Source organism: Telopea speciosissima, chromosome 6, assembly GCF_018873765.1.
Source record: "Telopea speciosissima isolate NSW1024214 ecotype Mountain lineage chromosome 6, Tspe_v1, whole genome shotgun sequence".
NCBI classification, from domain to species: Eukaryota; Viridiplantae; Streptophyta; class Magnoliopsida; order Proteales; family Proteaceae; genus Telopea; species Telopea speciosissima.
Window position 1 is genome coordinate 50,912,091 of NC_057921.1, and position 17,544 is coordinate 50,929,634.

General features: G+C 36.2%; 3 protein-coding genes across 3 annotated transcripts in view; all 3 read left to right on the plus strand.

The window, feature by feature from the left end:
* Positions 1–14,097, plus strand: part of LOC122664254 (dolichyl-diphosphooligosaccharide--protein glycosyltransferase subunit 4A) — a 33,740-nt gene extending 19,643 nt beyond the window's left edge. The window contains exon 4 of the mRNA XM_043860002.1: positions 14,000–14,097. The gene's annotated coding sequence lies outside the window, so the exon portion shown is untranslated. The remainder of the gene's footprint in view (positions 1–13,999) is intronic.
* Positions 1–17,544, plus strand: part of LOC122664253 (ABC transporter C family member 3-like) — a 22,488-nt gene continuing 4,944 nt past the window's right edge. The window contains exons 1-5 of the mRNA XM_043859999.1: positions 1–530; positions 6,407–6,712; positions 7,137–7,200; positions 7,408–7,647; positions 7,772–7,912. Coding sequence (XP_043715934.1) covers positions 219–530; positions 6,407–6,712; positions 7,137–7,200; positions 7,408–7,647; positions 7,772–7,872 — 1,023 coding nt within the window. The 5' untranslated portion in view covers positions 1–218 and the 3' untranslated portion in view covers positions 7,873–7,912. The remainder of the gene's footprint in view (positions 531–6,406; positions 6,713–7,136; positions 7,201–7,407; positions 7,648–7,771; positions 7,913–17,544) is intronic.
* Positions 12,602–17,544, plus strand: part of LOC122664252 (polygalacturonase non-catalytic subunit AroGP2-like) — an 18,335-nt gene continuing 13,392 nt past the window's right edge. The window contains exon 1 of the mRNA XM_043859998.1: positions 12,602–12,683. Within this exon, the coding sequence (XP_043715933.1) occupies positions 12,633–12,683 (51 nt within the window). The 5' untranslated portion in view covers positions 12,602–12,632. The remainder of the gene's footprint in view (positions 12,684–17,544) is intronic.

The window sequence follows — 17,544 nt, forward strand, 5'->3', positions numbered from 1 at the left end:
AAGTGCATTTGAGGGTGATGTTAAGACTCCAGTATTGGTTTGTCTTTCTGGAACACATAAGGTGGAAATAGTTGGTATTTAGATGCTAGAGTCTCCACAACATTTTTGCAAATGGGTCTGCATCAATTCAAAATGTGTCAAAGCTGATTTAGGATTTGTATTGGACTTCCTATGCTAAACCACCAAATTACAAGTAGAAGAAAAGAAAATTTGCAAACATGGATGCTTTTGAAGAATCAAAGAATGATATCAATATCTGGAATTTTTTTTCGCAATCTTCTACAACCATTTTCCTACATGAGTTTTCTGCTTCTTCACACATAATTTTGTTATTATTTTTATCCATTTCACGGGCTTACAAGAAATGCACGATGCCTACCTTTGAAGATTCAAAGCGAATGTTGAAGCATACATACATTTTAAACCATGAGTCATCCCTTATATCTTGCATGGGTCTATCTTTTTGTGACCTTCTCCTATGTGTGTTAAACTACCTCTCTGGGTATAGACATGGTTGGTCTGATCTAAAGGTTTTTGCGCAGCTGGATTTTGTATTTAGAACACTCACTTGGTTTGTGATCTCTACGCACTTGTACATCCAATTTTCTCATTTAAGTGACCGTAGATTCCCTATTCTATTGAGGATTTGGTGGGCCTTCTACTTCCTAATGTCTTGTTCTTATCTTGTTATACATCTTGGTTTATATTGGAAACATTCGTCCTTATCATTCCTACTATGGGTCTCCGATGTTGTATCAATTATTGTTTGTTTGTTCTTTTGTTATGCTGGATTGTTTGGAAAGGGACGAGAAGATGGAGATTTTCTTCTTTTGGAGTCTCTTTTGAAAATCAATTCCAGTCGAGAAAATGGTGATGAAGGACAAGGATCAAGTGTTGGGGGAGAGACTGTAACTCCATATGCAAATGCCAATCTTCTTAATATTTTTAATTTTGCTTGGATTAGCCCTTTGATTGCACTCGGGTATAAAAAAACACTAGACCTTGAAGATATTCCTTAGTATGCCAATTATGATAGTGCCAATGCGGTCTTTGCTCATTTTAGAAATAAATTTGAATCTGATGGTAATGGCAATGGCCAGGTAAGCACACTCAAGCTGGTGAAGGCATTGATTCTCTCAACATGGAAAGAAATTCTATGGACAGGTCTATTCTCCGTTGTATGCACATTGGCTTCTTATGTTGGACCATACCTTATTGATGCCTTTGTTCAGTATCTTAATAGCTCTCACCAACTAAAATATAAAGGTTATGAGCTAGTATTTATTTATTTTTTCTTTCAAAGCTTATAAGATGCCTCTCAGAGAGGCATTTGTTCTTTCAATTGCGAAAGATGGCAATGAAGGTTCGTGCTGCCCTGTTCTCAATAATCTATAAGAAGAGTCTCAGGCTTTCAAGCCAATCAAAGCAGAGCCACACTAGTGGGGAGAACATTAATTTGATGAGTATTGATGTTGAGAGGACTGGATTTTTCAGTTGGTATTTGCACGATATATGGAGGGTACCTGTTCAGATTGTTCTAGCATTATTAATTTTGTACAAGAGCCTTGGAATCGCTTCACTCGTAGCTTTTATTTCCATAATGATTTTGATGTTAACAAATGTTCCATTGGAAAAACTACAGAAGAAATTTCAGAAGGAATTGATGGATTCAAAGGATCGAAGGATGAAGGTGACATCTGAGGCTTTGAGAAATATGAAGATTCTCAAGCTCCAAGGCTCGGAGATGAAGTTCCTAGCTAAAATAATTGACTTAAGGAACTTTGAAACAAGATGGTTAAAAAAACTACTTTATTCATCAGCTATGATTGCCTTTGTCTACTTATCTGCTCCCATGTTTGTATCCATGGTTACTTTTGGATTTTGTATGCTTATGGGAATTCCGCTTGAGTCAGGGAAGATTTTATCTGCACTTGCAATATTTCAGATATTGAAAGGGCTCATTTATAATATCCCAGACACAATCTCCATGGTAGTTCAGACTAAAGTTTCCCTTGATAGGATAGCTTCATTCCTCTGTCTCGATAATCTTTATTCGGATATAGTATAGAGGTTTCCAAGAGATAGCATTGAGGTTGTAGTTGAGATAGTCAAGGGGAATTTTTCTTGGGACCTTCATTCCCCTAGTCTCACATTAAAAGATATTAATTTTCGAGTATACCATGGTATGCAAGTGGCTATTTGTGGTTCTGTTGGATCAGGCAAGTCAAGCCTACTTTTATGCTTATTGGGAAAAATACCAAAGATATCTGAAGCCATTAAGTTGAATGGGACAAAGGCTTATGTTGCACAATCACCTTGGATACAGAGTGGAAAGATAGTAGACAATATATTGTTTGGTAAGGAGATGGACAAGGAAAGGTACAAGATGATCCTTGAAGCATGTTCATTGAAGAAGGACATAGAATTGTGTGCCTTCGGAGACCAGACTATCATAGGGGAGAGGGGGATCAACTTGAGTGGTGGACAAAAGCAAAGAATCCAAATTGCACGTACTCTGTACCATGATGCTGATATTTATCTGCTTGATGATCCCTTCAGTGCAGTTGATGCTCACACAGGAACTCATATATTCAAGGTAGCTACTCTTTGACCCCCTACTTTCTAAACATCTTATTGGTTGATCTAAGAAGAATGAAATCATGACTATCTAAACAAACAAGATATACAAACACATTATGTTGAGCGATGCATGTTCACGCATAAAACCTATGTCATTATGTTGCTTATTGTCATGAGAAATAATTTATATATATATATATATAGAGATATTTTATTTAACTAGAAATTATTTTGAATTCTTAAATGTGAACATCTAAACTCTTATGACAGGAGTGTTTGCTGGAAATTTTGGGTTCAAAAACAGTAATTTATGTTACCCATCAAATAGAGTTTTTAACTTCGGCTAATCTTATCCTGGTGAGACTACGTCATCTTTTTTTCCTGACTTCAAGTCCTTTAACCTGCTTTGAGAGTGATTATTTGCCTTTTCTTATTTGACAGGTTATGAGAGATGGAAGGATTACTCAAGTAGGAAAGTACGAGGAAATTCTTAGTTCAGGAACTGACTTTATGGAATTTGTGGGTACACATAAAAAAGCTTTGGCAGAGCTTAATTCTGCAGAACATGGGGCTGATTTAAATAATTTAGTTGATGATGAGAAAAATGAAATTATGCTATGTAACAAGAATTCTATCCAAGATGATGAGGAAAATGACCCCAAAAACTACGAAACAGAAAAACCGATAGGATCAGAAGGACAACTCGTTCAAGAAGAAAAGAGAGGAAAGGGTGGTGTTAGTCTTTCAGCATACTGGAAGTATGTTACCACTGCATATAGAGGAATTTTTGTACCATTGATATTACTATCACAAATTCTTTTTCAGGTTCTCCTAATATTCAGTAGTTACTGGATGGTGTTGGCTACTCCTGTTTCAAAGGATGTGAGACCTCATGATGGAGGATCCACTCTCATCTTTGTTTATGTTGCTTTGACCATTGGAAGCTCTCTTTGTGTGCTTATAAGGTCCATACTCATTGTAACTGTTGGATACAAGACATCTACTCAGCTCTTCAACAAAATGCATATGTGCATTTTTCGTGCTCCCATGTCATTTTTTGATTCTACTCCGAGTGGAAGGATTCTAAATTGGGTTAGTAAATATGCTTAATTACTCTTGAGAAAAAAATAAACTCGTTTGATTATCATACAAGTTAATATACTTTAAAATTTAAATAAATTCTAGTTTGCTATACAGGTATCTATAGATCAAAGTGTAGTTGATACTTCTATTCCACGTCAAATTGAAGAACTTCTTATCTCAATCATAGGATTCTTGGGAACTATTGCAGTAATGTCACAGGTTGCATGGCAAATGTTAATAGTTTTTGTTCCAACCACTGTGACATGCATCTTGTACCAGGTAATTCTATAGCCAGATCTACTTTCTCATGCATATTTCAAATAAAGCACAAAGTTTTGTTTGATCAAGGAATTCTGAATTTACTTTGTTCGCACAAAAATTGATATAGTGATGGATGCATATATACTTAGGTGTAAAAATGGTAATTTAAACCTTAATAGTCTTCTTGAATTTCTGAATAATATACCCCAAAAAAATTCATTTTCCAATCATAATCTCACATAAATTAATGCAAACCTATAGCCTGTAGTCACTCGTTAACGAAGTTGTTTGAGAAAAAAAGACCAAACAAGGTCGGGGTTAATGAAGTATAAAATGCACCTAAGCAATGTAGCTACACGCTTTTAATATGCATAAAATAGTTTAGATATAAATGGATTAACAATATAATATGACATATTAGCTCTATTGGATTAAAGGAAAATGTCAATTGCAAAGCTTGACTATGAGTCTTGTCTTAGTGGTCCAACAATTTTCGGTCATGTGGAGGGTCGTTTTAGTCAAACCAACCATTGGATAGTTGTTCCATATTGATTGAATTAGTCATATCTCAAGTTTTGAACCCAATCTTTATTGTATGGACCACTATGTTTGAACTTCTACCTTGTATTGGTTAACCTGAAGTTCTCCAAAGTTATGGAAGTTGATTCTCACTCAATCAGGTCTCAAATTTAATAGATGGATAGGTGGTGATTTGGACAAACCACATTGACAAAATTTGAACCCCAATGGAACTACCATGTGGAAGATATTTGGTCAGTCAAGAGAATCCTATCTAGGTGGACTACCTAGGAATCAATGCTAAAGTATTAATAGTTGACAATTTTCAATGGAAAAATCTTCTTTGTACTTTCTTTTTCATCTTTCTTTACCATTTCCCTTCTTTCTTTCTATATTTCCTTCACACCCATCTTTCTTTCCCAAGTGAAGCATGTAGGATATGCACATGCATAAGTATTGCACTTAGCCTAAGTGAAGTGCCTAGGCTGCTCTATTATGTATTTTTGTACTAAACTACACCATGCATGTGCTTTTGGTGATAGTAAATAAGGCCATATATGCAACTCATAATTAGAAAATTTAGATTTATCAAAAAAATGGATGTGAACACATGCATTTATTCTTTGAATTCGAAATTTGGTAAAACAATTAAAATCAGTAGGGAAAAAGAAAACGAATACCCCAAAGTTTTAGATATAATTACACTCATATTTAGTAGACTCTTACTAATTGGGGGATAGAAATTTTGAGATATTGTCAACATACTTGTATGTATATAATTCAATCAACATCTAATAAAATAGGAAATATTATCCATTTAAAAGAGGACAGTTGACATAAATAAAATAGAACGGGGTGTTTTCCTGCAATTCATCCATGATAGTGGTATTACAATCAACCATCTAAATGTAAGCAACTAACATTAAAAAATCTCTGAGTAAGAAAATCTTATACCCTTTTCTCATTAATTATACATTCATTACATTTTTTCTTAAATTGTGTCTAAATTTATTTTTATGAACCTTGCTTTGTAGCGATACTACATATCTGCAGCCCGTGAACTATCACGATTGGTTGGAGTACGCCAAGCTTCAATTATACAACATTTTTCTGAATCTAGTTTAGGTTCAACCACAATCAGGTGTTTCGATCAAGAAAAGAGATTTATAGATACTAACTTCAAGCTAGTGGATGGGTATTCCCGGCCCATATTTCATTTCTCTGGTGCAATAGAGTGGTTATGCTTCCGCATGGATATGTTGGCATCCATCACATATATCGTCTCTTTAGTTTTCTTGATCCTAGTTCCAAAGGGAGTACTGAGTCCTGGTAAAAAGTTGAACTTGAGATCTTATAAAATTATCCTTAAGGCAACCAGGATTGATTCTTCACATGAAATTTTGAATTTTTTTTGTTTTGTTTTCTCTCTTGAAGGTGTTATGGGTCTAGTAGTCACATATGGGCTTAGTTTCAGTATGCATGGGATTATATGGGATCTTTGTAGTCTTGAGAGTAAAATCATATCTGTTGAAAGAATACTGCAGTACACTTGTATCCCGAGTGAACCACCTCTATTGATAGAAGAAAATATGCCAGTTTGTGAATGGCCACAACCAGGGAAAGTTGATATTGTTGATCTGCAGGTAATCCATAATCTAAATTCCTCAATTCTTTATCTCCGTACTTATTTTTTCTTTTTATGGAATAGACTTCATGAAACCCAATGTTGTTGGACAATTCTTCCTGATCTTATGGAATTATTCTAAGATTCATTACATGATTATGGATTGAGTTTCCCTCCACCCACGGTGAATGGGATCCCATTCACCGAGGGGCGGGAGAGGGTGGGAATGGGTATCGGGAGGGTATTTTGGAACATAATAAAACCCTAAGAGGGCTTTGGTGAACCGTTCTCTATGGGTGGAGGAAAACTTTGTCCTATGATTATTTTATATGTATGTAGGTCCGGTATGCCCCACACCTTCCTCTTGTCTTGCGAGATCACATATGCACTTTCCTCGGAGGGATGAAGATTGGCATTGTTGGGCGAACAGAAAGTGGTAAATCAACTCTCGTAGAAGTCCTCTTCCGCATGCTTAAACCTACGAATGGTCAGATTTTGATAGATGGCATTGACATCTCCAAGGTCGGCCTTCATGACTTGCGGTCAAGATTGAGCATCATACCACAGGACCCAATAATGTTTGAGGGGACTCTAAGAAGCAATCTGGACCCACTTGAAGAGTACACTGACGAACAGATCTGGGAGGTGGGTTTTTTTTTTTTTCTTTTTCATTTGATGATTAATCTTTAACTAGAGACAAACAAAAATGGACATATTTTTTGTTTACTAATGCACAAACTCATCAGATTTGACTGGTTGTGGAATGTATCTTTATAAAATCCTTTCTTGTGGTTGTCCTCTTTAAATATATATATGTATTTTTGAAATAATTTCCAATAAGATATTGGAATCGTTTTTTTGGATGCATTGGGTCATATTTGGGCCAAGTTTGGCCTAAGAAGTTCTCTTACTTGGGACTGCACTATTTTTATTCTCTATTTTCCATTACCTCTTGACACACATTGCTTGTTCATTTCATCATTTGCTTAGCTTATCTTTAATGATTAATTCTATGTCATATCGAATAATCAAGCAATGTGGTTAGTTGACATGAAATTTTTGTTATTAGGCTTTGGATAGATGCCAACTCGGTGATGAAGTTAGAAAGAAGGAAGGGAAGCTTGATTCTGCAGGTTGCTTTCTTCTCATATTCACTCTATACCAAAGTTGTTTGACATCAATTTATACATGTAAAAATGCATTATAGTATGATACATCTAACTTACATTGTACATCTTAGCCTCCTACCCTAACCCCTTTTCCAACAAAAATAGGGGGAAGAAAAAAATGGAAATAAGATCCTCAATAGCTAACCCATTTTCATATGGTACTTGTCACAGTGACTGAGAATGGAGAGAATTGGAGCATGGGTCAAAGACAGCTAATCTGTTTAGGACGTGTAGTACTGAAGAGAAGTAAAGTGTTAGTACTTGATGAAGCTACTGCATCAGTTGACACTGCGACTGACTATCTAATTCAGCAAACACTGAAACAACATTTCTCTGGGTCTACTGTTATCACAATCGCACATAGGATAACATCAATTCTTAACATTGATAAGGTCCTCCTTCTCGATAATGGTTAGTAGTTTATAATTAGTACATCACAATCAAATTAGTTTAATTGAGTTTGGTAATACATCTTCTCATCCTTTTCTGGTGTTTGCCTAATCATATTAACATGTTTGTTTTTTTGTCTTAATAGGCCTTGCATTGGAATATGATTCTCGAACAAATTTGTTAGAGAACAAATCTTCATCATTTGCAAAGCTTGTTAAAGAGTATGCTCAAAGATGTAGTTCTTAGTTTTTGAAAGGCTAAATAAAAGAGTTTTAAATGTTCAAACGTAAACAGGCTGCATTGGACTGAGGTGCATTTCTATTTTGAGTATGATGACAACATTTTATTGGGAGATGATAGTTAAATACATATAGAGACTGACTGTAATCATTTGAGTTGTCATTGACATTCAATTGTAAGTATTCGGGGGTAGAAAAGAAGATGAGAAGGGGGATAAATAAATCTTTTTCTTCATACATTTTTATAATCCTTGAGAGAATTTTAGTAGTCCAACAATATCTTTAGACTATCACAAATATCTACCATGCCCGCAAATTGGATATAGTTGAAATTTGGACAAGTTGAGCACAAGGTCCCCTTCTCACATGCCAACTTGTAGCCAAAATAGAGTTGGCTAAGCGACGATAAATATGTGAAATTCCAGTGGAAAATACAATTTAAAAAAAAATGGACAACTAAAATTACAAGTGAATCTACCAATATATTGGAGGGTATAGGCTTGAATTTGAGTCTAAAATTTGACATGTCGCTAACACTAAACCATTTTTTTAAAATATTTCTAAGGTCACAATTGCCATAACATTCTTACATGTGGCAAAACTTAGTGACGGTCTAGAAATACCTCTAGAGCTTTTCATTCGAAAAAACTTCTGCCATAAAACTTCTAAAACAGAAATTTGGTCTATTGCTACATTAGGCATATCTTAATTTATCTACTGACAAAGCCTCCTTGATTAACAATAGTGTTATCTTTTCTATGCCTAAATTTTTCATTCCTATTCTTGCTATGATTAAATTTTTGAGTTTCCCTCCTCTCAAAACTTTCCTTCTATATTCATGCATTTTGATTCAGAAGTCTCAAAATTGTTTCCTAGAGTGGCAATTCGATTTGTTCCTAGAACCAATCATATGTAAGGTTATTGTGGCCTAAAAAATGTATGGCTTAGGTTCTTCACAAAAAAGGTAGCTTCTTAATTAAATAAAACTTCACGGCATCAACTTTATGATTGATGTGTTTTTATTTCAGAAAATAACTAACTTTCAATTTTTGGTAAGTTAGGAATGTCCATGGAATTAAGTGATCTATTTAACCTTTTAAAAAAAGAGAAGGTTTGGTTCCCTTAGTTGAAAACACTTTTTTCTTTTGCGTTTTTTTAATGGTAAATAGTTGTTCAGTTCACAACATTTTGGATTTTAATGGTAAAATGTTAAGTTGGTTGTTATCCATATCTAGTGGGTATGTCTTTTTCTTTTTTACTTTTATTGAAAAATCTATAGATAAATAAATCTCATTTAGGATTTTGCTTTTTATGAATTGAAATTATATGGTTCCTTGTTTGAGATTCTTCTACGACTCTTTTTCTTACAGCCTCAAGAAGGGTAAGGCCATTATCAGACCTTACCCTACCAGTATAGTACTGAGACCTACCTATCACAATTATCTAGATCTCATGTGATTGAAAATGTCGTACAAAAACAAGTGCAAGCCCAATGGGTTTACACCCAAATTCCCATAATGAAAAGAAATTTTTTTTACCCCCTGGGGGTTAGCTCAGCTGGTGAAGGACGCAGTGCAATGTCATGAGGTCCCAGATTGAGCCTCTGCGATCTCCTGTGTAACACGAGTCTATGGGGGTGGGTTCGTGTAATCAAGTTTACCCCTGGCCTGAACCGTAAAATCGAACAGGTTAGGGGGGGTTCCACGTTACAAATAAAAAAAAATTATGGTTCATTTAGTTAAATCCATCAAATATCTATCACAAGGAGGGCTCCTCTATTGAAATTGATTGTTTAGACGGGAATGTCCCAGTTTGTATTTGCCACATGTAAAAAATAAAATTTCAAGCTACATCTCTATTGTATGGCCCATCATGATAGGATTTCCATCATCCCATTTTCAATGATTGCCCCAAGTCTATCAAAATTGATTTTAGTAAATATATGATAAATATAGGAAAATTTTTAAGGAATATATGTGTATTTCAGTAAATTCTTGTATAGGGTTTCACTATAAATATGTAGCGAGGGTTCTTTCTCTGTAACGAAATTTGAGAGGTGTGAGAACGAGCGGCTGTAACCCTATTCTCCATTGATAGTGAAACAAATCTCATCTCATCATGAACGTAGACAATCTTATCGAACCACGTAAATCCTTGTGTTCATTGTGTGATTGTTGTTTGTGATTTCCATTCTTTTCTAAGTCGTTTTAAGATTCATTTTGACCAATGTTGTGGGGTATGTAGGGATGTAACGGATCGGATTTCGATGGTCGGATTCATAGGACGGATGTGAGCTGGCGAATACGATACCTCTAACGATTCGATCGGATATAATTCGATTTCACCATACATCTCGCTTGTGTAACGGACCTTCCTCCCTAGTGGATACATTCCTCTCAATCCATATCTCTTAGATCATGACTCATATTCTGAACTTGTTTAATCTTCAAAACCCCAAAATTATTATTTATTTAATTTTTATTATTAAGTACGGAATTTTTCGAGTATTCGATTATTTTGATATCTCTACCGGAATTGTCCTTACATCCCTAGGTAGAGGACCTAGCCACACCCAAAAGTTTGTCTTCAATGATTTAGTGATTTTGATATCCTCAAGCGTCAACTTTGAAGCACTTCGTGGATAATTCGTAGAGGTGTTAGAACTTTGAACCATTGCCAAAGTTAATCTCATCTCCTTACTGCTCATATGCTACAACTTGGAGTACTCATGATTTAGTTTTCTATCCAACTATTCGAATGGAAAGGCATCAGAAGTCTTTGACGGTTGATTTAGGTGTAGCTTTTGTTCAATTGTAGGGATTATCGTCATGATAGAGGTGGACAACTAGGGATGTAAATGGATTGGATTCAGCTCGGATAGTGTTATATCCACATTCGCATCCAGTTAGCTTTTGGACAGATTTGGATAGTGCTAAACGGATACGGACACGGATACGGATCAGATATTTTATCCATTTACATTTAAATATAGCTTTTCAGATAGCTATAACCTATCCGTATCCTCATTTGTTTAGCTTTCGAACGGATTCAGATAGTACTAAACGGATACGAAAATGAATTTTGACTATTCATTTACACCCCTATGGACAACACCAGGTTTTGATTCTCTATACAATTTCTGATTAGGTACACATATATACCATTAAGGAATAAGGATATTAAGTTCTTGAAGTTTTTATTTGACTACGATTGTTACGCTTTACATGAAGTCCTGGCCAGATAAACGAATTTATAAGGGAAAATATTTCTCTCTCTCTCTCTCTCTCTCTCTCTCTCTCTCTCTTTCCTATACTTATCATATTTTTACTAAAATTTCTTTTCTGATTCCATACAGAAATAAATAAATAAATAAATTCACCTCTCTTCTCCCTTGTTAATTCTAAATCTCTCTTTCTCATTTCATAAAAAAAAAACTTTCATTAATTTCAAATCCCTAAATTACCCCTATTCCCCTCCCCTCCAATTGCTTCCCTATAAGACTCCTGAGTCCTGATCCTCCACGGCTCCACCCCAACCCTGCCCCAACCAGGATTTTAATCATCTCCAATTCCTAAAGTTGTGCAGTGCGGCAGTGCTAGCTGGATATGTCGACACTTCGCAGTTCGGACATCCAATGGTCTGAGCTCAACATAAGTCGATGAGCTCGGACCGTTGGGTATCTGAGCTGCCACATGTCGACATCTCCACCTAAATTCCACGTAATAATATTCCGGGTCTTCTTGTTCCTTGATCAATTCCGGGTCTTCTCGTTCCTTGATCAATTTGAACGAGGACAAATTCCTGATCACGTGGAGGTACTGAGGCTTTTTGTCAACAAGTCAGGGAATTCAAAATGCAAAAACTTGTAGAACTGAAATTGAATTCCATGAAGAGCAGAGACATATAATCATGTGGGATGAAAACATGGGATCTTGTAATGACAAGGAATTGATAAAGAGTAAAAACTTGATAATGGTGAAGCCAGTGCTGCAATTCCAATGGATTTTGTTTGCCCAATCTCTATGGACATATGCCAGATCCAATAATAATCTCAACGGGGCAGAACTAAGAACAATCTTCCATAAGCTAGTGGATGGAAGAAGTTCATCGCACATTTCCAAAGACAGGCTAGATGCGTGCTCATACCTGTTTTGTGCCAAATCAAACTCTTTGATTTGGGAGAGGTGAGTTTTAATAAAAAAAAATTAAATCACCCTAATAGGGGTAATTTAGGATTTTTAAAATTATTAGAGAAGGAGAGGTGAATTTAAAAAAAGAAATTTTTGAGTAAATATAGGATAAATATAAGGGAGTGATAGAAATTTTCCGGTGATTTTGGTATTCGCTTAAAAATTTGAAGGGTAATGGGCACTTGGAAGTTTGCTTTAAGCCTTTAATGGTGGTCATAAAAGATAATTTTTCACTTTTTTATAAGGGATCGGGAAATTGCATTGTACATTTAACCATTTAGGGAGTCATCGGCCATTCGCCCCTCCCCCCTCCCAAGAAAAGTATTGTTTTCATTTTTCTGTCCCTACATTTCTTTTATTTCATCTAATTTGGGGGAGTGAACCCCATCTAGGTAGTGTGTTCGGGCAGGGGATAGGATGGTCATTTTTGCCCCCCTATGAGATGAAATGGAGGAAATGAAGGGACAGATAAATAGAGACGATAAAGATCCCCCCTCCAAATTTTCGCTATATATAAATTTGAAACCCCCTTCATGCAGCAAACCCAACTCATTCCATTCCCAATTTCAATTCCACCATGACGCATCCCATTCTATTGGTTGGACTTCTAATAGTACTATACTTTAGTGTAAGAAAAATTGTTCTTTGCAATTATCAATCCATTCATTTAAACATGGTTATTTCTTGTTCCTGCTTTATTACCTTTCTTATTTGGCTGTTATTTTTGTCCTCATAAAATTGCAGGGTTCTCAAGCTGAAAATGCCTTCTTACAATACTGGAAAGAGCATATTGGTCTTCCACACCCTCCCCATTGGTTGGCTGCAAAGGCTTCTCCATTAAGTCCCCATCAGGCGACAGTGTTTTTGAAACTCATGGAGGAAAATGGATTGGCTTCACACCTGTGTTCGTTCTGTAAGCTGGCTAATGTTGCTTGTTCTACAAATGCATTAATGAAGAAGACATTCGATACAACCCTGCCACCAATAGCCCCATGGAATGATGACAAATTGAAATATGACCTTCCAAATGAAACACCCCTCTTGGTTGCTAGCCAAGGGGGATTGCCATATTTCCGGGAATCAATGGTGAAAGAGGGAGGCTTTATGCCTATCCCTGATCTAAGGGATCCAATGTCATATAAATCATTCTTGCCGCGATCCCTAGCATCAAAAATCCCATTTTCTTTTGCCCAGCTTGAGGAATTAAAGAAGCTTTTTGGTCTAGTGGATGAATCAAACATGGATAAATATATTCAAGACACCCTTGAGATATGTGAGAAGAGCTCCATTCGAGGCGAGCAGAGCACATGCGCAACCTCTGCTGAGGATCTAATCGATTTTGTTGTCGAAAAATTAGGGCATCATGTTCACATATGGAGTACTGAGAGTGTTGAAGGATCATATGAGAATGTCACAATTGGAACTGTGAAACTCATATATGGAAACCTCTCTGAACCACCAACCTTATGTCATAGCCAGCCATTCCCATTTCAAATCTATTATTGCCATGTTTTACCGACAGTAAAAGTATATGTAGCTGATATACATGCTCGGAATAAAGTGAATCATGCAATCATGGCATGTCACTATGACACATCAACTTGGAATCCAAACCATCTTGCTTTTAAGCTACTAAGTTTTGGCCCAGGACTTATTGAAGTCTGTCATTGGATAAATGAGAACGGAATGGTTTGGACGAAGACTTTAGGTTGAGCAAAATTTGAAGATTTGATTATCTTCCAGTTCTCTTGTTTGTTTGACAGTGTACTACTTATTTAAAGGATAAATAATAACCTATTTTGGCTTGCTTATTGTATCTTTCAAGTTCCAATATAATTTTGTTCTTCAATTGGTCAACATAATAGATAACTTTGAAATGTTTGATCCCCCCCCCCCCCTCTAAGAACTTGTTTCGTGTTTGCATACAGATTTTTCAATATTAAGTGCAACCTTATGTGGCATATCTATAATGTCAAGTTTTGTGACTGAACTATGCAGCGAAGTAGAGACGGATTGAAATAGTTAAGATCTTTACTCTTGCATCTTGTGCAGGGTTCCTACTGATTGACCTCTTATATCAACGCGGTTATTTATGTAACTTGTATTGATTGCAACTGGGAGATGTTGGGATACTGCTAACATTAGGGGAATGTTGAAGAAGGGAAAAGGAGTGGGTGAGCTTGGTGCAACGGTTAAGTTGCACTATTGCAACCACTAGGTTGCGGGTTCAAAACTTTGAAATAGCCTTTCCTGGGAAGCAGGGGTAAGACTGCTACATTTACCCCTCCAACGAAGTGCATCAAAATAGAACTTTTTCCCTTTTTAAAAGCTGTCACCTACGGATTGATCCTTTTTCTGCAACGTTTTAGGTTTCAGGTAGTTATCACGTATCTCCAATTTAGCGCAATCCCTGGAATGCGGGTTCCAGCAGATGCGACCGCAAACTTTCCTATTTCTGAGGAAGTACGCTGACCACTTTCCTATTTCACAGGAAGTCAGGAGTTCTGAGACCAATTTATTCATACACATTCGTATATTTCTTTCAAACTTAGAAATGCTTCCTCTGCTTACCGTTAACTCATCTATGGCGCTTCCCATGTTGATGTTACGCTACCTGCAAAGGCCATGGACGCAAGAATGTGAATGAAGAAAAACGTTTGCCATCCAGAAATATGGGTTAATTGACGTATTTTTTATATCAAGGTGCACTTCTCTCTCAAAACACAGAGATTCCCAGGTGGGATTCCTGTTTTTCTTTTGTTCTGTTAAGCAGGAATGCAGGATTGAGGTTTAAGGTAAGATTTGTGATCATCAATGAAACATGGTAGCTGGTTGACTATAGAAAAGTTGAAACTTTATAGGTTGAAAGTGAAAATAAATCAACAATGGTATACAATTCCCATAACCATAATAGGCTCCATTTGTTTCAACATAAAATATTTTCTAGAAAATTACTATTATTCATATTTTTCTGTCTTTGCCGACTCATGCAATTTAAGGGCTCAAATAGAGGCAGTGTTTTGCTTTTCCGTTTCTTCTCTTCTCATGTCCTGAACTTATGCGAGAGATTTACAAGTATTGTGCCATGCCACCTTTGGTTCTTTTTTTTTTTTTTTTTTTGTTTTTGTTTGGTAGAGCCATGGCACCTTTGGTTCACGCTAAGAAAACCTCTTTCTAGGATTGACTGATTAGTCACATTTTCAAATGCTATCCTCTAACCGGCTCGGGCTTGCAGTCTGAACCGTTTCTCTATCATGCAACTATGCTCTGTTTTCCATCCTTTCCTGTAAGATCGAGCCAAACAGAGCTCCATAACCTTTTCATCGTTTTTTTTCATATTCTTTTTTGATGTTTCCCTTGGGTTTATCTATAAAACTTATTTTATATTTTTTGCCCATTTGTTATTTTTTTTAAACTTAACAAGGAATCATATATATGTACAATTGGGAAGGGAATTTGCCTAGATCTATGAAATAAAAAAATTAATTACAAAACATATTTACTTCTTAAACCTACTTTTGGATGATATTATCTATTTGGCATCCCATTATGAATCTTGTTGTTTTTCTTATATTCCAAGGGAGCAAAATAATTTTGCTGACTACGGGAAAGGAAGATACAACAGTTTGATCAAATTCCGATTCATGGTTTATAGACATGTGTTCTAGTCCATCCTTGTATACATCTCAATAAAATGTTTTTCTACAAAAAAAATATATAAAATATTAGAGGCAATTTTACCTGCTGCCCGTGGATGTGTAACTGCATCTAATAACAAAGTTTTAGCAGCTGTAATACCTTCATGAGCGACAGTTTATTACTGCCGCTAAAGTGCAAGATATTATAAAAAAGAAACTGACACTGATCGGCTAGAGATGAAAGCTGTACCGGCCCTACCTCCACTCTCAACCCTCCGCATAGCATATCCCTTGCATCTACCTTCCTGCATTTTCCTACCCTTCCCCCACCTACCGCATCTCCCTCCCTCCTTCCCTCCCCTCCCCCACTCCTGCATGTCCCTTCCCCCCCTACCTGCATTTCCCTTCCTTCTCCTCCCTCTGCAACTCCGCTTCCTCTTTCTCCAAAAGATATGATTCGATATCTGAATCAGCTGAAGGAGAGTGAAGAGGCGGCTACTCTCCCAACAAACAGGAAAAGCCTCTTCCAATAGGCAGCTTCCAGCCCCATAATCAAATAGGATGGGTCATGGGGAGGTTTGAGACGAAACTAGAGTTGCTTGTTCGGTCTGTTTAAGTGAGTGGAGTGAAGGGACTTGAAAAACACGAGCCTGGTCATTTTTAAGCTTAGGCGAGTATTCAAGACTCTTGATCAGGTTTTATGAATTTTTGACTCGCCCGAGTCAAAACCTGATTTTCCAATTATGGTTCTAAGTCAAAAATACCTAAATTTTGTCATGTGGCATCCTGAGGCCGGTCTATCAAAAATCCAAGTGTTGGTTATGTATTTGCTAATGATATGTAATTTTTGATCAAAGGTGTCTAAAATATCCTAAGTTGAGACTCACCTTACATGTGTGCTAGGAATTACAAATATGCAATTTACAGTAAAAATTTCTGAAAACAATAAATCATCTACATTTTATGGAGTCTTTTGAAGATTGATTCCATTGATGCACTTGACTCGCTCTTGACCCAATGTTATGATTGGACTAGATCCAAATTGGTGTTGATAAAAACTTCAAAGATTTGAAAGACGTACTCTTGATGTAGATCAATTGTAATGAAACCAACAAGTCAAGATTGGATTTATAGAAGTGTATAAACACATCAACCCATAAGGTGAGCTTAGACAAGGGCTTATGGTGATCAAATTGATTGCCACTAGCTGCCACACATGTGGAAGGCCAAGCTCATTTAGAGACTTGACCGACCAAGAGAACCACTGTAATACAAACCATCTTGCATACTATGAAGCTTAAAGAGTGAGGATAGCTAGGTAAACCAATGATAATAATTTTTTTTCACCATTTAACATAAACGAGGAATCACAAAAAACAATCATAGTTATGCCATGTTTCAACAAAAATCAGGTTGAGTATGATTAGTTGCAGTGTTTTGTAACTAGCGCATCAAACTGTGGTTTCCGTATATAACAAATGAAACTATATTGAACGTATGATCTCGACTGGATGAGGCGTATTGTATGGCCTAATCCAGTTTATAGATAAAATCAAGCTTGAGTGTGGTTAGTTGTAGTGCTGTGATACTTGGATTTTCCCCCTTACATTCAATGATCTTCTAAGTTGTCACTAATGGTTTGGCAAGGTTTCTTGCAGAATGGTTATTGTATGCCAACATTTGATAGTTCTTTTCATAGATTAATTATGTTGCTAATTATTTTCTGTAGTTACATCATCTAGAGCTTCATATATGGATCTAATATTTGGAAATTCATTTTTTATTTTCTTTTTATTTTGAGATAAAAATCTATTGTGGGTGTTCTTATGATATGAGGTTCTTTGTCTGCAT